The sequence below is a fragment of the Sus scrofa genome, chromosome 6 (genome assembly GCF_054392235.1).
Source record: "Sus scrofa isolate SSC_HxYL_T2T_F1_AM1 chromosome 6, Sscrofa_HxYL_maternal_Yorkshire_Landrace_v2.0, whole genome shotgun sequence".
NCBI lineage: Eukaryota > Metazoa > Chordata > Mammalia > Artiodactyla > Suidae > Sus > Sus scrofa.
The window spans coordinates 134053351-134077819 of NC_139388.1; the positions used below are offsets into that span (position 1 = coordinate 134053351).

The 24469-nt window shown below is 33.0% G+C and overlaps 1 protein-coding gene across 8 annotated transcripts in view; it reads right to left on the reverse strand.

The window, feature by feature from the left end:
• The window catches only part of PRKACB (protein kinase cAMP-activated catalytic subunit beta), a 118589-nt gene that overhangs the window by 18801 nt on the left and 75319 nt on the right, over positions 1-24469 (reverse strand). For all 8 annotated transcript variants that reach the window (NM_001444740.1, NM_001444737.1, NM_001444741.1 and 5 more), the window contains 6 exon segments: positions 3959-4081; positions 7232-7327; positions 8243-8369; positions 12510-12592; positions 13731-13829; positions 23615-23743. In NM_001444740.1, the coding sequence (NP_001431669.1) occupies positions 3959-4081; positions 7232-7327; positions 8243-8369; positions 12510-12592; positions 13731-13829; positions 23615-23743 (657 nt within the window).

Consider the following 24469-nt stretch of genomic DNA (forward strand, 5'->3'; position numbering starts at 1 on the left):
CTATACACATACATTTACAACTTGTTTTATATAGTGTCTCCTTGTACATTTTTGGTGCTCCTTAGAAATAGGAATGATATTTACTTCATATATAATGCAGCCAAGAATTTTTTAAATTATACAAATCAAAAATTCTAAGGTTTCAACACAGCTGTTACTTGCCTGTCACCTTATCTGCAAATATCATTTTTGAACACAAGGTTAACTTTGTATCTCCAAGAGTAATGCAGCCAGATAGAGTTGCTGAAAACCATAACTGATTCTTAGCATAGAGTATATAGTCCTAAAGTATGAAATTTAAAGACTATATACAGAAACTAGGCAAATGCATTGCTAGGATGAGGCATAGTTAATGCAGGAATTACAAGACTTTTCTGTCAACTATGCATTTCTAAACCTGAACCTTAATACTGCATGAATAATTTGACATTTAAACACCACCTCCTCTGTTTTTTAAAGGCAAATATGTGTAGGAGAGACTCTAACAAGCTGATTGATCATCTTTCTGTGCATTTAAAAAATACTAGAGTTAAAATATTGTAAATCGAGAAAGAATGTAACCATCTAATGTTCAAATATACATGTTTAAGTGAATTAATCACTTCATAATACATTTAATTTTAACTTTGATAAGTTAATCTTTAAAACATGGTTTCAGAAAATATAATCAACATAAAATAGTGTTTCATAAAATAGCATGCTTTTTAAAAAAATCAGAAAAACAATTCTCAATGAAAAGTATATTTTTAAATCTTATTTGGTATCATTAAAACCATTAAAATTTTAAATATAGGCTCCATTAGCCCAAAACTAGATTTTCAATGACTTGAATAATTAAAAAATTTAAAATCAAAATAGTCTTCAATTTGACTTTTAGCTCTTAACCAGAGAGACAATGAAACTTCGTAATATGGACGGAGATAACCTTCTAGTTTAGACTTGAGTGCTGAAACAGATGGCTTTATTGGGAAATGATGAATATGATTTTATGATTTTTAGGACCGCACCCACGGCACATGGAGGTTCCCAGGCTAGGGGTCGAATCCGAGGTATAGCTGCCAGCCTATGCCACCGTATAGCCACAGCAATGTCAGATCTAAACCGTGTCTGCGACCTATACCACCGCTCATGGCAACACCGGATCCTTAACCCACTGAAGTGAGGACAGGGATTGAACCTGCAATCTCATGGTTCCTAGTTAGATTCGTTTCCACTGAGCCACAATGGGAACTGCGAATATGATTTTGTATTCACATAATACGGATCCTAGAGGTCACAATGATAATATTTTGCTTTCAAGAGTTCTACTGTAAAGCAATAAAGAGAACAAGGAATGAAAATAACTTTACTTCTAATACAGAGAGAGAGAATTTTTCATCTATAGCTAAAAATATCTTTAGTGAAAAACAATTGTTTAGTTAAAAATGATTTCTAAATAAATTAAAAAATATCAGATACTGTGATATGATAAAATTTTGTTGCTACTCTTCTAAGGTGGCTAGGATTTAAACAGTTATAATATTAGAATAGATGTAGGTTTAAATTTTAAGCATCCTAAATGGATCCTAAATGTTAAAGTTTGATATGAAATGAAAACTTATTCATAAACAGCTAAAAAAATTTTTATACAATATAAAACGACTGGCAAACAGAGGCCGGTTCATACAAATGATGATATATTAATTTTAACTACAGCAATTTTTCAAAGTAAATAAAATTTAATTATGATAGCATCCTTGTCAGAAAATTTGATTCCTCCTATGAAGTTAAGTATAAATTAAAGTAATAGAGTAATGATTCAGGAACTTTGTAATTGCCTGTAATTAAATTATTCAGAACTATTACTATAATTTATATATTTTTAGTCTTTGTATTAGTAAAATGTGCTTCTCCCATTAAGTGATTTAAAAGTATTTCAGTTTTCTCATCATTCTTCATATGACCTCTGGTTCTTATTTTTTCAGGATTTTACGTAATCACTTCTCGAATTCCTAAAAAATAAATCACTTCCTTCTCTATTAATTTTTCTTGATTTTTTGTTTTGTTCATCTCAAAAGTTCTTTAACTGTGACCTTAATATTCTGCTGGGTGAAAACAATTACAAAGATAAGAAAACTGCAAGGGCAGTAATACTTAATTACCTAAATACTGCTAAATACTTCATTCTGTCTTTCTGTATTATCTTAGTGAAAATCTTTAAAAACCTAGCTTAGGTGTCTGGAAGAGGTATTTATTTTTTGCCTTTGACATGGTTGAAGTATATGTTCTTTAGTTTAGTCCCCTAGTTGTAAATACCATAAAATGCAGTAAAATATAACTGAAAATAGTGATCCCTGTAGACTGCATAAGCACTATGAGATATGGAAAAATAACATGCTGAGATGTAGATTCTAGGTAGCTGGACAGACTTATTCTATTGGTATCTTGCTCCTATAGCCCAGCCATGCAGCATCCATAATTTAAATTTAGGTCTTGGTAAAAAAGATAATTTACTACATTACGGATATTCAGGCTACCTTGCGAAGAGCTGAAACTATAAATTTCAAGTTCAAATGCTAAGGCTGAGCTTTCATACTAAATGCAGAGCATAAATCTGGTTGAGATACAAATAGATAGATTTTTTTCCCCTATCTCCTTTCTTTAGGTTGAGTAGGCTTATGTCTTAGAAGGCTACAAAATACATAAATGTCAACTACATCACATTTTAGGGTAAGGTCATGTCAATATTGATGTTATGTGATCCCTCCCCCCAAAAAAAGACAAACTAATAGAGGGTACAACATGCAGGAATGGGACAAAGAAAAAATAAGGAAAATATCCCTTCCCATGAACTTTGTCATAAATGTATAGAAGGCCTTCCACACATTTTTGAAAGTCTACTGTTTCTCTCCTATGTGGTAAGCAGAATCAGGCTCATCTCTATTAAAATTGTAGCATTTTAAAAATGCATCTGAGGCATGAGTTAAGGCAAGAGTGAATGGTCAACTTTATTTTTAAAATTTTTATTTTTTAGTTTTTTTGCTATTTATTTATTTTTGCTTTTTAGGGCTGTACCCACAGCATATGGAAGTTCCCAGGCTAGGAGTGGAATCAGAGTTGCAGCTGCCAGCCTATGCCACAGACATAGAAATGCCAGATCTGAGCCATGTCTGTGACCTATACCACAGCTCACAGCAACGCTGGATTCTTAACCTAGCCAGGGATTGAACCTGTGTCCTTAAGGATACTAGTTGGGTTGTTACCACTGAGCCACAATGGAACTCTAAATGGTTAATTTTAAACAAAATATTCTTGGAAACAAAATTAGAGATTATAAATGCAAAAGAAGGAAGCTTCGTGGAGTAATTACAAAATGTAAAGTACTCTGACATAGTAAATCTACTCAAATTTAAGAAAATTAATGTTATTCCCATATTTACTAAAGATCGATTGCAATTATAATCACATTAAATGAACAACTGTTTACATCATTTCTATGAATTCCCATCTTAAAAAGGTTTATCTATTCTATATTTACTTCCAATTTCATGCTGTTTGACATAATTTAAACAATAAGTCTAAAAAAGCCAGGACATATAAAAACAGCCCCAAAACCTCTCTACGTAGATTTCCACATGAAATAACTAACAATTTTTATTTGTTTGAAGAAATATGGAAGAGTTAGGGCTATGATTTTGTGTTTTATAAGGATAAAAATGCTAAAAATGGAAATTGCTTTATTATTTTGCTAACATGTTTGTAAAACTGCCCTTTTTTACATAAGAGACTTCAATGATTTGGTATTTATGCTGTTATCTTCCATAAGTATTAGAAAAAAGGGCAGCAACTATGGGTATTTCTGTATTATTCCCAATTTAGGACAATATTCTGATGATATCAAATGGATTCAATGTACAAAGCTTAAAATTCATGTATAGAAATAATGAATAATCAAGAAATAATAAATTGTATTACTTACTTTTCCAGAAACAATCTTTTCATAGATCTGAATGGGTTGGTCTGCAAAGAATGGGGGGTAGCCAGCTGCCATCTCATAGATTAATACTCCTAATGCCCACCAATCCACTGCCTTATTGTAGCCCTAAAGTAAACCAACACAAACGTCAGTTATTACTTAACTCACTCAGAAGAGAATGAATATCATAAATTATTTCAAAATAATCTTCAAACACATGAAATTTTAAAAATAGGTTCTGAGTAGTTATGCAGGATGAAATAAAAAACACAATGTATCAGGTCAGATTTGAATTAAACAAAGGGGAGAACTTCCAGATACTGAGATTAGATAGTAGGAAAATATTATTAAATTTTTTCCTAAAAATAATTAAGAATATTATAGACAATAAAATATGCCCTTTTAACTGGGATAGCAGTGTTGTTCAACAATAGGAAGGGAGTTGGACCAAATTACCTCTTATAGCCCATTCTAGTTCCATAATCTTATGAATCAGGTTTTCTAGAAAATACTTAGAAAGGTCAAATGTTCTGAAATGAAAGAGTTGATGTACTTCATAATAAATAGTGGAATTAACTTCAAAATACTCTACATATTTGTAATTAGGAGGGTGAACATCCTGTGAAGTGAATTCCATCCTCTTTATAGGACCTTATGGAAGCTAAACATTTAATGTGGAAGCGAACACATGTAAATCTTTAAGTATACTTTATTGTTTTGTTTCTCATCTCTAAAAAGTATATAGGAAAGATGATTAATTCAGGGGGTTCTGTGAGGACTTTATCAAATAAAGGAAATAATATGTACAAAGAGAATGCTGCAAATCAAGGGTATATAATTCTAAGGCTATTCTTAACTGGATTTGTTTTTTTCATATTAAGCTTACTAACATTAAGATCTAGAAGTATTTATAAGAAAATAAATAAGAATAAGGTATTAACATATTTATATAAAGTTTGTTATCAACTACAATCAATGTCAACTGGCACAAAAGATTATGGAAAAAACCCAGTTTGATCATGGAAGGAAATGAGCTGAGTTCTTGCCAGATCTTTTGATCTGCCCTCAGGTATATTCTTTAATTACCTTTACCACTCCCCATATTCCAACCTTTTGTCAAAATTTTAGCTTTTTAAGCTATTTAATTTTCAAACTACTGGCTAAAATATAATACTGTGATATGGAGATTTCTTTTTTCTTTCCTGTTTCTGTATGTTTTTAAAAAGAGACTAGTATAATTGGAATAGCACTTTGTTTAGCTTATAGAAATGGGCATCAACCGTGCTTTAATTCTTTAAACTCAACTCCCTAGTAATGTAATTACAACATTTTTTGCTATAATGAAAACATGTAATGTTCAAACAGATCCTTTTACTAAATTTTGGTTTTATGTTTCAGATTGTGTGCTACTGTTTATAATAAGTATGTTAGATGCTTTTAATACCCTAGGTATAAAAAATTAAAACAAATCAATAAGAAAAACAATTATAATAGATAAATGGGCTAAGGACATGAACTAATAATTCATACACATTCATAAATACCAAATGGCTATAAAGCATTAAAAAAGCTAATAATAAAAGACATGAGACTTAAAATAATCAGATGTTGTTTACTGCCTATCAAATTAGTAATGCTTTTTAAAATAAAGAATACCCAATGCTGCAGAAAGTTTGATATAGGCACTCTCAAACACTGCTGAGGAGTGTAAAATGTTACAAGCTTTTTGGAAAGCCCTTTGGCGATATGTATTGAAACCCTTAAAAATGTTCATACCCTCTGACTTAGTAATTCCACTTCTAGGAATCTAACCTTAAAAAATAATTTAAAACACAGAAAAGGCTTTATGCACAAAGATGTTTCTCATAGTTATTTATAATAGAAAAAAACAAAATAACCTGAATATTCAACGACAAGAGAAGAGTGGCAAAATACAATATGGTACATTTTCAAATAAGCCATTAGAATTATATTTTCAGGCTTGTTATCATTCAGGTGAAAAAAGATGAATACAAAATTGTACATTCGATATAACATGCATAAGAAAATATATTAAGATGTTTTTAAAAAGGCTACCTCTGGGTGGTGAGACTATAGCTTTCTTGATTATTTTTATTTTTCTGTATTTTCCTGATTCCATACAATGAATATTTCTTCATACATATAAACACATTTTTTAAAGTTTTGGTGCTTATGACAAACACCTTATTTGTTAAATGCACTTGAAGAAGAAATATGTTATTAGCAATGAAATTTAGATTATAAAAGACAAAGTTATAGATGATTTAAAAAGGTGAAAGATTTATATGATCTGGAGAGAAACCAGAGTATAGTTATAGATGATTTAAATCATGAAAGATAATGAGAATAAAGCTGAAATAATTCTTTTATTTTATTCTAACACTTCTATAGGTTAGCCAAATTTGAATTATTCAGAAGGTAGTTATTGAGTGTCTAAGTATTGAGGCAGGTTATCTTTCTCTTTCCTGGTTCCTGTCTATGCCCAATTATCAGTTTTTCTTTTCTGGCTTTCTCCACCAAAGGATGGCAGAAGAAAGGAAAACAGAGGTTAAAACATCATTTCAGATATGATTAAAAATTTCTCATCACATTTTCTCTGTTTAGAAAAGTAGAACTGTCTTAAGATTATATTCATTTGCTATAATACTATTTTTAAACTAAAGTTTAAAAAAATAATTCACATATAGTTCTTTCATTTAAGTGGTAAAGTTGAAACAAAGGAAGAAGTGACAACTAGTACACGTTATCTTTAGTTTGCCTCTTGGTGTATATAATGCAGAGCAAGGCTTCCCTCCCCTCTTCTTATTAGAAGTAATTATGAAAAGGCTATGCTTTTGGCTTCAAAACATGGATCTAGAGGTCAGATTTAGTCCTACTAATTCTCTCAGATCCAGAGTTAAAACTGACAGCTTCTAGGATTAGTGGTAGACTCTAAATAATTACTTTTTAGTAATTATGCACAGATAAAATTCATAATTTAGATTAAATAAACATAAAATTTGATCAGTAAACTGTTTTTTAAAATAAAAATCCACAGTGATGCATGCCTTATATTTATTTTTTCTTTTTTCGTTTTCTTAAGTATAGTTGATTTACAATATTATGGTAATTTATGCTGTACAACAAAGTGATTCAGTTATACATATACACACACCCATCCTTTTCCAGATTCTTTCCCCACATAGACCATCATAGAATACTGGATAGCATATGCCTTATATTTCTACTTCTTACATAACAACATTATAAATATACCTTGCTGAGAATTATTTCTGGAGCCAAATATTCTGGAGTGCCACATAATGTCCAGGTTCTGCCTTTAACTCTTTTGGCAAACCCAAAGTCTGTGACCTATAAAAGAAAAAAAACCCAAATACTTGTGAACATTTATTATTTACTGTACCTAAGTTGAAAGTTAAAAATCAGTGTTAAACTTAATACTATGAAAAAAAATTAAGTCAGAGCAACTGAGACTAGTCCAAGAAGGCCACTATTTAGTGAATGAAGTGTTAAAGCAACCTATACTTTAACCTTCTTGACTCAAAGAAAGAAACAAATGAACCAAAAAAAAAAAAAAAAAGGTTTTAATAAAAATGAAGCAATGATAGGAGTGTTCCTTAAGTCTAGCATGTCCTCTGCCGTTAAATACAGCATCAGAAGTGCAAAAGCATCATTGGGAGAATCTATTGATAACTGTGTAAAAAGGAGTGCCATTCTATTAACAGCAGAAATGGAAAGAAAAACACTGCTACCAGTTCAATATTGGTAGCTGGGGTTCCTTTGGCAGCTGTACCATAGCTTTACAAAGCACGGATTCTTGAGACACACTGTCTGGGTTCAAATTCTAACTCTACCTGTGTTTCCTTGCTGTGCCCTAATTTCATTAACCTTAAAATGAAGATAATAGTAGTAGTTATACTTCATTGTCTTATCAGAATTAATAGAGATGATGTAAGTAAGACACTTAAAATAATGCCTGGCACTAAATGAGTACTCACAAATTTAGCTATTACTTCTTTAGGCAGGAGCCTGTGCTCAGCTCACAGCTATAGAATCTGGGGGATAAAAACAGATTTTATCTTCAATGGAACTCTTAGTTTTCTGTAATAGTGACAGAACTATGAGCTAGATTTAAGCTATTAGGAAGAACTGTCTACCCCAAAGGGGAAAAAAAAAAATCCAGTATTGGTAGGTGTGGTTAAATACAGACAACTTATTACCTAGTATTTTCTCAAATACATTATACATAATGTGTTCACGTCATACCTGGATATAACCTTGGTGGTCAATTAAGAGATTTTCAGGTTTTAGATCTCTGTAGATGAGGTCTAGTGAATGGAGGTACTCGAATGTTAGCACTATCTGAGCTGCATAGAACCGTGCATGGGGTTCACTATAAAGAAAAAAAACATTGACTTTTGGTAAAATGGTTTAACATATAGCAGTTAGTAGATTATACAAAAAAATAACATGAGGTAATAGTGTTTTGGGAGCAAAACTTGTTTGTTTTTTTTTTTTTTTCCTTTTAAACATGTCAAGAATCTCGTTAGTTTCCAAATATTTATTAAATCTATAAATCATCTTTAAATAATACTTTGATCTGCTTAGTAGACAGCAAATGTTGAAAAATGTAACTCTCAGATTTTCACTGTATTTTCAATTATTGCTGACCATATTAGAAGTTACTGGTGTCTTTATAATTATATCTGACCTTGAGAATGATTGAAAAGTACCAGTTAGACTGTCAGGCCATTGCTGCTGTTGATAGGTTCCATCTACCTACCTTTCTCATACATTTCAAATACTTAAAGAATTTCATTTCACAGAAATCTCTAACTGCATTAATCTGCAGATTTATGCCATTTTTACCCAGGCTGTTCCCATTACAAAAGTGATACATGCTCATTATAGGAAAAAAAAAATTAATGAAGAATAAGGATACCAATAATCTCATTCAGAAACCACAGATTCAATCTTGGTATCTGAATTTCCAAATCTTTTACTATGCATGTTTGCTAAAACACAGGAATAATCTGTTTATTTGTGTAAATACACACAGTTCTTGATGCATAGATTCAACTAACTGATGGATTAGTGTAATTTTGATGCCATATTCTGAGTATTACTCCAAAAGGATGTACTGATTTTCTAGTGTGTTTCTAGTTCATCTTCTATTGTATACACTGAATTCTGTTAATCTCCCTGATCAAATGCAATGACTTTCAGATTTGTGTCCTCAGTGAACAACTTCAACTATGAATAGAATTTCCCTCAAGATGGTTGGCATGAGTGTGATCTGGTAGCAGCAGAAATAGGAATTCTAAAAAAAGACTGTATATGCTGTTCCTTTTGCTTGTCATTCACTGTATTTCCAAGGTCACATCCTGATATATACCAAGTGCTTAGCAAATATCTGCTGAATGAATAATGTGAAGAAACACACTTCTTTTGTGGCAATATTTTATAATACCCTTTCAGTTCCAGCCCCATCCCAACATTAACAAGCTATGCCTATGACAAGGAATGAGAACACTATAAAGGGAGATTGGAAGAATCACCCTGGTCACTGAAACATTTATCCCTAATTCTGGAAACATTTGACCTGGGAGGTCCCCTCCTATTTTCTCCATACATCTGTTAATGAAAGATGCACTTGGAGTTCCCGTCGTGGCGCAGACGAAATCAATCTGACTAGTATCCATGAGGATTCAGGTTTGATCCGTGGCCTCACTCAGTGGGTTAAGGATCCAGTGTTGCCATGAGCTGTGGTGTAGGTCACAGATGCAGCTGGGATCTGGTGTTGCTATGGCTGTGGTGTAGGCCAGCAGCTGCAGCGCAGATTAAACCCCTAGCCTGGGAAGCTCCACATGCCGCAGGTGTGGCAAAAAGTTGCGCTTATTATCATATGCTTATCATCACAAATATTAAGATTCACTCAGCATTTTATATTTATCTCCATACTGGTGTTTGACTGGAAGTACACAAACATTACATAGATGCATAGTCAAATTGTTGTAGTTGAAAGCAAATAGTCTATAGGAACATTTAATGCTGTAGCAGTTTTAAGTCTAGACAGTTATTATTTAAGTAGAGATTCATAATGACTCTGAAGATTCTGATTAGAGACATATACAACAATAACTCAGTCTTCTCACTGCCCCAGAGTCTGAAAGATGGAAGTTAGCAATCTTTCAAGTGTATACACAGTATGTGTAAAATGTTAGAAAAGACAGTGTCTCTGTGTGAATTATGTCAATCAACTTGCTTTTCTCTTAGTGTCAAATATTAAATAATTAAGGGTGTGGGGAATTGTAAAGGAAAGAAATTAGTAATTACAGAAAATGGATAAAATATTTTTTGAGGACAGATTTGGGTATGGTACTCTGGTATAAAACTTTAAATTATCATAGGGCAATATGAGGATTCTGGACCTGCTTGGGTAAGGGGTGAAAGAGAGCATAACAGGAGGTGAAAAAAATTCATTTAAGATAAACAGAAGTGGCTCTGCATTAACACAGTGCCTGATACATATTAATTAGGTCAATAAATGAATTTCAGCTTAGGTCTTAGGTAACTAAAATAACTCTCATGTTGGCCCATTACTGAATCGATCTCATGGAAATCAGAGTCTACCATCCTTTTATGAATTGAGTTGTCATCTTCAACTTGTTTGAATTCATACTGATATTTTATTTTTTTATTTTATTTACTTTTTTTGTCTTTTTAGGGCCACACCTGAAGCACATGCAGGTTCCCAGGCTAGGGGTCTAATCGGAGCTACAGCCTGCTGGCCTAGGCCAGAGCCATGGCAACACCAGATCTGAGCCGCGCCTGCGACCTACACCAGAGCTCACAGCAACACCAGATCCTCAAGCCACTGAGCAAGGCCAGGGATCGAACCTGCAACCTCATGGTTCCTAGTCGCATTCGTTTCCACCATGCCACGACGGGAACTCCCATACTGATATTTTAAATTATGCCAATATATAATGTATTGAATGAAGGTAGACCTGCTCTTGGTTTCAGCTTCATTTTAATAGTGATTATTAATGAATAATAGTAGCTTATAAACTGTTAATACAATCTTTAAACTATTTTAATAATGGTGTGACCTTATTAGTAATAACCTAATGATTAGGTACAAAGTCTTTTTATTTTATTATTATTATTGTTATTTTGATAGGCAAGAAGTAGATTTATTAGGATAGGATGCTTGTGAGAGATGCAAGCAGGCAGGCACAGAAGCACTGCCCCAAGGATCCAGTTGGCTACAGTTTTATCCTCCAAGGGGAGTGGGGGTTGGAAAGCCCGCCTCTTCCTTTCTGGGAGTACTAGCTCCTCCTAGGTATCCAGTAAGGTGTGTATTAAAATCAGCAGAAGGGCAGTCCTCAAACTCTTGCCTGCAGTTCTTGCACTTCCACTAGTCAAGCAAGCCTGCCTTGTTCTGATGGCTTTTTTGAGCAATTTATTAACTTACAGTGATTCCCCAATGTTCCCTAAGTTTCTCTCGTTATTTGTGGTCCTTTACTGGGATTTCTAAAACTACCTGTGCCTACTCCATCCCTATCATTCCCCCCTCCAGGTGTTTTACCCTTTTATGCTTAAAGGGGATAATGGGGGATGGCCCTTCAGTAACTACTTCCTGCTGAGAGAGGGCGTAGACCTGCCTAGGGAAGGAGCAAAACACCTGGCAAACTGTCCCTTTTCAATGTTGCTCTGGTTAATATTATTTTCCCAGCCACCTTAGAGATTAAACAGCGTATGGTGAAATCAGTAACATCAGGAGGACCAGCTCTTCTATGAGCACCTTTGGGTCCAGAAGCACCAATAGTACCAATGGGGCCAGGAGGACCAGCATCGTCTTAAGCACCAAGTTGGCCATCATCCAGCAGGGCCAGGGGGATCAGGCTCACCATGTTTGCTGGGAAAACCTCTCTCACTTGCTGCTCCAGAGGGGCCGGGAGCACCAAGTTCTCCAGGAATGCTCTGTTCAGTGGGTTTGCCTAGAGAGGAGCTAGTAAGTCCAGGGGGTCCCTGACTTCCAGCTTCTCTATTACGAACTCTTTTAAATTATATACATATGTTTAAAACTCAACTTGGCCACAACAATAAGAAGAATTAAATTTGTATATAACTTTCATAATTCTATCATTATGATACCCTGATTATCTTTTCTATATATTCTTTTTATCTTTATCCTTACACAAATCTCTTCCTCAAAGATACATTATTATTTGTTCAATAAATACTGATTTAAATTCAATTAATTTTCGCAGTATCTGGAAATTCTTCAAATAATGGAGTCTCATAATAACTACCAATGGTAGAATATTTAAACTGCAATCATCGTGCTTTTATTTAATTCTTAAAACTCAGTATGGTGTGGCCTCTTATTAACGTTTCCAGGTAATTCCTCATATAGCTAAAATATTACTAAGTTAAATAAATTTTAGGCACAGCAAAAACTTAAAATTTTGGTTTAAAACAAATACACAGTAATATAAAAATTTGAGAAATATAAAGCATTAGTTACCTGAACCTTCCAATTCTTCTTAGATGTGAAAACATTTCACCGCCAGGGACATATTCCATAACCATGTATAAATTAGAATTATCCTATGAACAAATAAAAAGGATAAATAAATCAAAATTATGAAACCTAGATTATTTCTCAAGAATATATTTTAAGATAATTCCATGTTCAATAGAAAAATACAAAGTTAATAATGTATCTAATAGGTCACTAACATTGGGAAATAGATAATAAATGGAAAATGCTCTAACTTTTCTCAGTAGGACACTTATTTTTTTTTTTCCCCTGGTACTCTTGCCACAGATCAGCCTGGGATTTTTGCTATTCCTACTCTTACAGGGAACACTTAACTTTTGAACAACTAAACACTGTGTCAATGACTTAATGCTATAGTGTAAACAAAAGTTAAAAATTTGAAAAAGTAAGAATATTTACATTTTATGTTCTAAATTAAGTCAGATTAATGATTTTTACCATCACCCTAAATACACTGGTTTCATTTGATTTACAGAATAAAGGAGGAAAAAGAAAAAAGGTTAAAATGTTTCACATTAATCAATTGGTGGAGATGCCAAGTATCATTTAAAAAAGCTGAAAAGCTGCCAACCTCAAGAATAAATCTTTTTTTAATAATGAAGTCCCTCTTTTTTATTAAAAAAATTTCCTGTTGTTTTCTATTCAATTTGAATTAATATGTTCTTCTATACATTGTTTCTTTTTTTTATTAGAGTATGATTGATTTATAGTGTTGTGTCAATTTCTGCTGTGAGAGCAAGAATAAATCTTGTGCAACTTTATGAGTCACTTAAGCAGAGGACCAAAGACTACTTTGCTTCAAATAAATGAAAAGGCTAGAATAAGAAGATGATAAGGTTGCAGCATAAAAGTTTCAAGAGAAGAAAGTATGTGGTGTACTCACTTGCATCGGTGTAAGAGCTGCATAAAAAGATATTACTATGAATTTTGATAAACTGAAACACTTGATTTTATAACACTATCTCATGAAAAATTATGCATTACCTTTAACAATTTCCTCAAAGAGAACCAAAACCTTTTCAAATGCCATCTATGTTTTTAAGCACAAGATTTAATTACATAAAATCTGTTACTTTTTTGTTTATTCATCTGCAGGGTTATCATCTAGATTAGAATCCTATTATTGCTTCATACTTTAAAAAAATGAGGTTGAAGATATTTTATTTGGATATAAATAAAATTTACCTTAAAAGAATACTCCAGTCGAACAAGAAAAGGAAAATTCACTGCCTGTAATATTCTTTTCTCATTCAAAGTATGCTCTATTTGCTTCAGCTTAACAACCTGTAATCGAGAGAAAAAAATATTTAATATGTTTGAATAAAATTTAAAAGTTACTGTAATTTTAAAATGAAAAAAGTGGCTTATCAGGTTCAAATGAAAAATCTAACAGAAGTTTAAAACTTGGTCTTAAGAAGGTCAAGTATAATTTTCAGCTAAGAAACAAGAGCTAAGGGAATTCCCGTTGTGGCTCTGCAGTAAGAAACACAACTAGTATTCATGAGGATGTAGATTTGATCCCTGGCCTTGCTCAGTGGGTTAAGGTTCCAGCATTACCTTGAGCTGAGGTGTAGGTCCCAGAATGGCTCAGATCCTGTGTTGCTGTGGCTGTGGCCAGCAGCTACAGCTTGAATTTGACCCCTTGCCTGGGAACTTCTATAAGACACAGGTGGAGCCCCCCTAAAAAAAGAGAGAGAGAGATGAGAGAGAGAGAGAAAAAGACACAAGAGCTAAGAAAAAAGAGACTCATAATAAATGACTTAAAAAGTATGTAAAAATATTTAGCTCCTAATGCTTTATAGTCCACTAAGAGTTGTCAGAAATTACTGTAATAAGCATGTATTGATTTTAAATCTTAAAAAGATAAGCAAGGAAACTAAAGATTGATGAAAAGTCAATAAGGAAAAAACAGTGGATAAAAAAGGAACCAAAGGATTTAGTGCCTTTGTGAAGAGAATCCATTTGCATGCCAAATCCGGTTTCTCCACTGGGTAGAACACGTTGGGAGTGTGGTTCAAGCTAGGGAATTTCCCTGCAAAACACCAGAGCCCAGAGATCTTTGGTGAGAATAGGGCCTCACTTGCCCTAGGTCAAGGTGAGGCCTAAGTGGGCAAAAGGCAAGGGTGGCTTGTTGGAGCCCAGACGCCTCAGGTCTGGTGCTCCTTCTCTGAATTCAATACATATGGGAAGGAGGAAGCTCACATCATCTGTTTCTGTGGAGTGCGTGATATCTAAGTGCATAATACCTAAGTAAATGCAGGAACAAATCCTAAAAATTCAGTTTGCATAGCTACAAAATTTCGACAATAATACATTTAAGTCATATAGGATTAACCAAGCTTCCAATCGATTGTCTAATCAATCAGGTACAAAGCAGGGAAAGTAAGTTATCTTGACTTCATGAAGACAATGGTTCTATCCCACATGTGATTCTATTCCGGATTTAAGGAAAAAAGTTGACCTTAAGGAAACATAGATTGTCTTGTATATGTGTAAATCATTGGAGATGGCATTTTTTTCTGGATAGAGGCTTATTGTCAGTGTGAGGCAGTCACAGAACTCAAGAAGTTAAACATGAATAAGGTAATTAAAGATAACATCCATTATTAGGATATAAAATTATAGTATAAAAATAATTCTGAGTAAAGAAAAAAATTTGGTATTTTGTATCTATGAAGTAATGGATATTACTTCTAAAATTATTATGGTAATCATTTCATGATGTTATATAAATCAAATCATTACTTATACCATGCTATAAATCAACTATATATTAATAAATCTGAAGGAAAAAAAGGTAAGTCTGATCACTAAGTCCATTTGGTTATAACTTAGGCCAATGCTTCTCAAAATTTGGTCATTAAGTATACCAAAATAGCAGAGAAAAGTTAACAAGTACCCTAGGGAATATAGTCCACATTTTATTTTCAAAGTTCAAATAAAATTCATATTTACTTCTGAATATTTATCGTTAATTTATAGTTAAAAGCATTTATAAATGATAACTGACCTTTTTTTAGCCAAACACCCGAGAAGTTACTAATATGGATGACAGTTAATATATCATCACATACTACCCTGCATCACCCAGTATAGCACCCAAATACTCCCGTGAGTCAAGTTTCAGTCAGAGAAGTAGAGAATAGAGGACATGGAGGGAAATAGTGTGAAGTAAGACTGTAGAAGAGTTTGGAAGAAAATTATAAAGTGTTCCAGAGTAGGCTGCGGAATTCTGACTTCATTTAATAAACACCAGGAAGCTTTTTCAGTAAGTGAAATGATATGACATGGTAAGAAAATTTCATTGGCAATGAGGAAGGTGAATTAGTACAAGGGGAAAAGTCTGGGGTTGTGGAAATAAATTAAGACGCTATTTTGGAAGTCTAGTTAACATTATAGTGAGGGACCAAACTACATGGTGGTAGAATCTTAGAATATATATAACGAATATACTTCAAAGGAAAAATTAAAAAGGAATAGAGTTATAGAAATCAGACAAACCTTGTTCAAATTTCTAGTTAGCTGTTTGACTTTGACTTTGGCAAAATTACTTAAATAGGTTATGGGCTTAAAGGGGAATTTAATGTCATATAAAACTGCTGATAAGATTCACTGATAAAGTACCTATCTATGCTAGACATACAGTATAGAATAAAAAAGTGTGATTTGACTTCTACATTGGTTTTCTCCCTTTTGCTCCATACATTCACTGTAAGACAGAAGACCAAAGAGTTAAAGATTTGTGGTTTTATTAACAGAAAAGTTATTATGGAGTATTATTTTATTACTTATCAAATTATAATAAACAAACTTGAAAGAAATTCAGAACATAAAGATTCTACCTAATTATGAATAGATCCAGAACATCGCTATAGCAGAAATGACTTAAAATGCCAGCTATTCTCTTGGGAAATGCTGTCTCACCAAGATTCAGCCAATGAGGTAGCCTTCTCAGTACCTTACTTAACAAGTTATCTTTATCAAAAAGTATTTAAAACTCCTCTAAATACTACAAAGCATAAAAATGGTATATTTTATAATTCTTTTAATGTTTATCACTACAATATTCTATTAACTCCTTAAGAAACAAATATAAAATATTAGGGAATATACAGGTAGTAACATTTTAATAATAGCTCTAATAAAAATATATTAAATTTCATATAGTATCATGTCATTTGCCAATAGTGGCAGTTGTACTTTTTCCTTTCTAATTTGGATTCCCTTTGTTTCTTTTTTTTGTCTGTTTGCTGTGACTGGCACTTCCAACACTATATTGAATAAAGTGGAGAGAGTGGGCATCCTTGTCTTGTTCCTGATCTTAGAGGAAATGCTTTCAGTTCACCAGCAAAGGATGAATGTTGGCTGTAGGCTTGTCATTTTTCGCTTGTACTTTGTTAAGGTTCTCTCTATACACACTTTGTTGAGGATTTTTGTCATATATGAATGCTGACTTTTGTCAAAATTTTTTTCTGCATCTGAGATGATCTTATGATTTTTATTCTTCAATTTGTTAATGTGGTATGTCACATTGATTTTGAGGATGATGAACCATCCTTGCATTCCTGGGATAAATCCAACTTGATCATGGTGTATGATCGTTTTAACATATCCTTTTAATATACCGAATTTGGTTTGCTAATATTCTGTTGAGGATTTTTGCATCTGTGTTCATCAGTGATACTGGCCTATAATTTTCTTTTCTTTATGGTATCTTTTTCTGGTTTTGGTAACAGGGTGATGCTGGCCTCAGTGAATGATTATGGAAGCATTCCTACCTCTTGAAACTTTTTGGAACAGTTCGAGAAAGACAGATGTAAACTCTTTTTTAAATGTTTGGTAGAATTAATCTGGTCTGAACTTTTGCTTGTTGGGAGTTTTTTTTTTTTTATTACCAATTCAATTTCATTACTGGTAATCTGTCTGTTCATATTTTGTATTTCTTCCTGATTCATTCTTGAGAGAGTTTATGTTTCTTGGAATTTATTAATTTCTTCTAGGTTGTACATTTTATTGGCATACAACTGTTCATAGTAAACTCTCATGATCCTTTGTATTTCTGTGATGTCAATTGTAACTTCTTTTATGTTTCTGATTTTATTTACTTGGGCTGAGTCTGGCTAAAGCTTTTTTTAAAAATTAATTTGGGGAGTTCCCATCATGTCTCAGTGGTTAACGAATCCGACTAGGAACCATGAGGTTGCAGGTTCAATCCCTGGCCTTGCTCAGTGGGTTAAGGATCTGGTGTTGCCGTGAGCTGTGGTGTAGGTTGCAGATGTGGCTCGGATCTGGCATTGATGTGGCTCTGGCATAGGCCAGCGGCTATAGCTCCAATTAGACTCCTAGCCTGGGAACCTCCATATGCCATAGGGGCAGCCCTAGAAAAGGCAGAAAGACAAAAAAAAAAAAAAAAATTAATTTTGTGTAAGAATCAGGTTTTATTTTATTTTTTATAGGTAAGAATCAGATTTATTAAGATAGGATGCTTGTGAGAGATCCAAGCAGGCAGGCAAGGAGGCTCTTCTAAGAATCAGGTTTTAGTTTCATTGATCTTTTATATATATATAAATATATATATGTATATATTTTGTGAGTCTCTATTTCATTTATTTCTGCTCTGATCTTTATGATTTCTTTCCTTCTACTAACTTTGGGTTTTGTTTATTCTTCCTTTTCTAGTTCCTTTACATGTAAGATTAGGTTATTCGACAATTTTCTTGTTACCTGAGGTAGACTAGTATCACTATAATCTTCCCTCTTAGAAATGCTTTTGCTGAGTCCTTTCCACGGATTTTGGATCACTGTGTTTCATTTTCGTTTGTCTCCAGACATTTTCTGATTTCCACTTTTTTTCAGTAATCCAATGACTACTTAGTAGCACACGGTTTAGCTTCCACGGATTTGTGGTTTTGTAGGGTTTTTTTTTTTTTTTTTTTGTAGTTGAGTTCTAGTTTCACATAATTGTAATAAAAAAAGATGCTTGATATAATTTTAATCTTCTTAAATTTATTAAGACTTGGTTTGTAGCATGGCATTGATCTATCCTGGAGAATTTCCATGTGCACTTGAAAAGAATGTGTATTCTATGCTTTGGGATGGAATTTTCTATATACATCTATCAAGTCAATCTGATCTAATGTGTCAGCTAAGGGCAGTGTTTCTTTATTGATTTTCTATCTCAATCTGTCCACTGATTTAGGTGGGAAATTAAAGTCCCCTACTGTTAATATGTTACCTTCGATTTCTTCCTTTGTTAATATTTGCCATACACACTTAGCTGCTCCTATGGTAGGTGCATACATATTTACAATTTTTATTACTTCTTGGGGATTGACTCCTTTGTCATCATGTAATGTCCTTTTTTGTTTCCTGTTACAGTCTTTGTTTTAAAGTCTATTTTGTCTGATATAAATATTGCCATCTAAGCTTTCTTTTTATTTCCATTTGCATGGAATATCTTCTTCCATCCCCTCACTGTCAGTGTGTGTGTGTCTTTAGATCTGAAGTGAGTCTCTTGTAGGCAGCATATATATGGGTCTTTTTCTTTTTTCCATTTGCCACTCTATATTGATTGGACTATTCGGTCCATTTATGTTTAAAAGAATTATTGATAGGTATGTACTTATTTGCTATTAGGTTAACTTTTTTTTTAAATAGCTTTTTGTTCTTTTCTTCTTTTGCTCTCTTCCCTTGTGATTTGATGACTACCTTTATTGTTATATTTGGATTCTTTCCTCTTTTTTTGGTGTGTGTTTAGTATAGATTCTTGGTTTGTGGCTACAAGGAAATTTGTGTTATATATAAGAACCTAAACATATACATGGTTATTTTAAGTTGATGATCTCTTAAGTTTGAATGCATTTTAACAACCCATTTTAACAACCCTGCACTTTTACTTCCCCCTGCTAAACATTTAATATTTTTAGATGCCAGGAAAACTATTAGAACTTACAAATTATTTCAGTGATGTTTCAGGACACAAAATTAATATACAGAAATCATTTGCGTTTAGATATGCTAACAACAAAGTATCAGAGAAATTAAAACATCCCCATTCACAACTGCATCAAAAAAGAATAAAACACCTAGACATAAATCTAACCGAGGAGGTAAAAACCTATCCTTGGACAACTAAAACACACTAATGACATCAATTAAAGATAGATAAAAGACACAAATAAATGGAAAGATACACTGTGCTCATGATTTGGAAAACTTAATATTGTTAAAAATCGCCAAATTACCCATGTCAATCTACAGATTCAGCACAATCCCTATCAAAATATCAATGGCATTTTTCACAGAACCAGACCAAATAATTCTAAAATTTACATGGAAAACATGAACCTGATAGCCAAAACAATCTTAAGAAAGAAAAACAAAGCTGGAGGCATTATATTTCCTGATTTCAAAGTATACTACAAAGCTACAGTAATCAAAACAGGTATGGTACTGGTATAAAAATAGACACATAGAAAACCAGGAACAAAACCTCACCCTTATATGGTCAATTAATCTACAAGAAAGAAGGCAAAAAATATACAATGGGAAAAAGACAGTCTCTTCAATAAATGGTATTGGGAAAATTAAACAGTATACACAAAAGAAACAAGCTGGATTTATTTTTCTCACACCATATACAAGAATAAATTCAAAGTGGATTAAGGACTTAAAGGTAAGTTCTGAAACTATAAAACTCCTAGAAGGAACCATAGGTAGTATGCTCTTTGACATCGGTCTTAGCAAAGTTTTTTGGGATATGTCTCTTCAGACAAGGGAAACAAAACCAAAACTAAACAAATGGGACTGCATCAAATTAAAAAGCTTCTCAAAGTGAAGGGATCTATGAAAAAACAAAAAGGCAGCACTGAATGGGAGAAGATATCTGCCATCAGATATCTGAGAAGAGTTAATATCCAAAATATACCAAAAACTCATATAACTCAACATCAAAGAAAGAGCATGACTGAAAATGGGCAGAAGACCTGAGTAGACATTTTTTCAAAGAAAACAGACAGATAGTCAACGGGCATGTGAAAAAATGCTCAATATCACTAATCATCAGGGAAATACAAATCAAAACTACAATGAGATATCACCTCAAGTCTGTCAGAATGCTATTATCAAAAAGTCACAACTAGTGTTGATAAGCATGTGAAGAAAAAGGAATCCTCATGCACTACTGGTGTGAGTAAGTTGGTACAGTCACTATGGAAAACAGCATGGAGGTTCCTCAAAAAATTAAAAGTAGAACTCCCATTCAATCCAGCAGTTCTACTTCTGAGTATTTTTCCAAAGAACACAAAAACACTAATTCAAAAAGATATATACACCCTTATATTCACTGCAGCACTATTTATAATAGCCAAAATATGGAAACAACCTAAGTGTCTATTAATAGATGGATGGATAAAGAACATGGACTATAAATGGAATATAAAATGGAATATACTCAACCATAAAAATGAAGGAAATCTTGCCAGTTGAGACAACATAGGATGGACCTAGAGGGCATGAGGGTAACATGCTAAGTAAAATAAGTCAAGAGAAACAAAGAGAAATACCATTTGATTTCACTTATATGTAGAATTAAAAAAACAAAAGCACAAACAAAGCAGAAGCAGATTCATAGATACAGAGAACTCGGAGGGGATGCTGGGGGATGAATGATATAGGTAAGGGAGAATTAAAGGATACAGACTTTAGGAGTTTAAGAAAAAAAGTTATAAAATAAATGAGTCACAGGTATAAAATGCACTGCATAGGGATTATGATCAACAATATGATAACTTTGTGTAGTGACAGATGGTTACGACTTAGCATGGTGATCATTTTGTAACATACAGAATTATCAAATCACTACTTGGGCACCTGTAAATAGTTTTATAAGTCAACTGTGTTTCAAACAAAGAAACAAACAAATAAATAAATTTGAATATTTTGTTGTTATACTAGCAATACAAGTATACTAGTCACTTACCCTCTCTGAGATCCAATTACCTCATCAAGACAATCAGGGTAAGAACTAGCTGATCTCTAAGAGCTCCGTGCTCAGATTGTACAAATTAGGAGTGCAGAGTTCAAGGATGAATTGAAGCTTGGATAAGAGTACACAGGGAGAAGGTATAGAAAAAGAAAACAGGAATGGTGGATACTATGGAGATTGAGATTAGCAATCTTTAAAGAGAAGACAGAAGGAAAAAATAGAACAGGAAAAGGCACATGAACAAGAAGAGTCCAGAAAGGAAAGAGTATAATCAGAAGAGCATGGGGTTCCAAAAGTCCAGGAACAAGACATTTTCAAGGCAGCAGTCAGTACAGTCATAGGCTCTAAAAAAGTCACATAGGATGCACAAAGAGTTCACTAGATTTGGGGTAGGTCACTGGATTGGTGATGCATGGAAGTACCATTTCAGTAGAGTAGCAAGAGGTAGAAGTTAATAAGGAGACAGCTGAATTGTTGTGGGTTGAAGAATTAAAAGGAAGTTAGATAGAATTCAAAAGAAGAATTAAAAGAATTCAAAGGAAGAATTCAAAGGGAGTTAGTGATTAAATGAGTTTTTTAAGAAGAGGTTAGAAAAGATGTGAAAGAGGGAAGTTGTCAAAGATGCGCAAATGTTTGTATGGGTGTATTTAATTTTAGAGAGACTTAAGCCTCCATCTCACATAAGAGGTTAGTCTTTTTTGTTTTTTTCCTTTTTACGGCTGTACCTGGCTGCACCTGTGGCATATGGAAGTTCCCAGGACAGGGGTCGAATCAAAGCTGGGGCCTACGACACAGCCATAGCAACACTCCATCTTAGCCATATCTGTGACCTACACCATGGCTTATGGAGACTTTAGATTCTTAACCCACTGAGTGGACCTGCATTATCACGCAGAAATATGTCAGGTCCTTAATATGCTGAGCCATGATGGCAACTCCTTAGAGGTTAGTTTCATTCTTTGTTTTAAAGTAGGGGTCGGACAGAAACCTGAGACCAGTCCAATCCTATGCTGTCCAATATAGCAGCCATTAGCCACATGTGGTTATCGAAACGTGGCTAATTTGAACGGAGGTATATTTGAAGTATAAAACATACATCAGATTTCAAAAACTTGGTATTAAAGAATATGAAACATCTCAGCAATTTTTATATTAGTCATATATTACAATATTTTAGATAACATTGGGATAAATAAATCTATTATGATTAATTTCAACTACTTTCTATTTTTTAAATATAGGTACCAACAAACTTTAAATGACATATATGACTCATTATATGTCTATTGGCTAGCATTAGTTTACCCACTATCTGTAACTCTGACTACTAGTTCAGTACTTTCCGTCCATATTTTCCTATCTATATTTCAGCAAACCAAAATATCATTCTTAGGAACATAATATCTATAAGATAACAAATCAAGATTTGCCACTTTTTTTTTATTTTTCCCTCAATTGTGATTACTAGACAAATAGAAGCTTAATATTTAAAGCATGAATAACCCAGTTAACACCAATACACAAAAAAATGTTTAACATTTATTTTTGAATTAATTTCCTTTAGATATAACTGACACATAACATTATTAGTTTCAGGTTTTACAATGTAATGATTTGATATTTATTATAGCGTGAAGGTTTTCAATTTCTTTCTGCTTTAACTTACATTCTAAATTAAACTCAATCGCCTTCAACAATAGGGCTTTGACTATCAAAATAAGTCATACAATAAAATCACTCAGTTTCTGTTACTTCGATCTAAGGATCAAGTAATTGATCCCCGCATTTTTCCACAAAGCAGAATGTAGTAGAGATGCCTGATCTTTACATATAGAATTCAATATTGTTAGCAAACATACATATACACATACTATTATGTATAAATACTTATTGAAATGATAATATAATCCATACACTAAAATTATTAACTATATATATAGTTACAATAGATAGGAATGAAAATTAAATGTGACAATAACATTACCTGAAGGTGTTAATGGTTAAGTCATTCTATTGCATGTTAACAGTCTAGCTGACAAAACGGAAATTTACCATTCAGGTAAATAACAATGAATACACTAACCTTCTGCTTATCTAAGATCTTCATTGCATAATACTGTTCAGTGGCTTTATGTTTCACCAACATGACTCTTCCAAATGAACCTGTGCCAAGGGTTTTTTTCCTCTCAAAATCCTCCAGCCCGGCATTATTCTACATATACATGAAAAAATAAACTTTAAAATTAGAAATTTTCATAAGAATACTATGATAACTATAATATATTTAGTGGTATATTATCAGAATAATTTATAACTATTTAAAAACAATACAAAGAAAAAATAAAAACAATACAAAGAGACTATGAAATTCTAGGTTATTGGTTCTATTTTTCCTTTTGAATAAGACAGGATCTAATATTTGAGAAGAGACTTACATGGCACAACAAAGTACAACAGTTACATGAGGAAATAAGAACCTCAGCTTATTATGATTATATAATCAGCTTGTTTCATGTTTGCGTAATATTGGACTTCTGGTAAATTAGTTCCGTGTTTTAGTAACTACAATTGACCAGAAGTATACAATCATGGAAGCCACATAGTCTTAGTGTGCTTGCAAAGAATTGTAATAAATAGGTAAGCTGAGGATTAGAGTCCTTTTACTAGAGTTACTGCTGAAGAAAGCACTGTCTTACTTCATTTCTATCCTTATATAAGCTTATAGAACTACATAATAACAGCATGAGAGATTCTAATGGCTTTCTCTCTCTGATTTGATAATAACCCAGTATTACCTAAAAAAGTTACAATAAGGTAAAAAGAGTTCCTCACTCCCACAAAGATAACCAAAAATCAGAGTTCTAGAACAATAATCAGTCTTTTTCTCTCCTTGAATAGATGCTTTGTTATAAGCAAACATCTTTGTTTGGCTTCAACT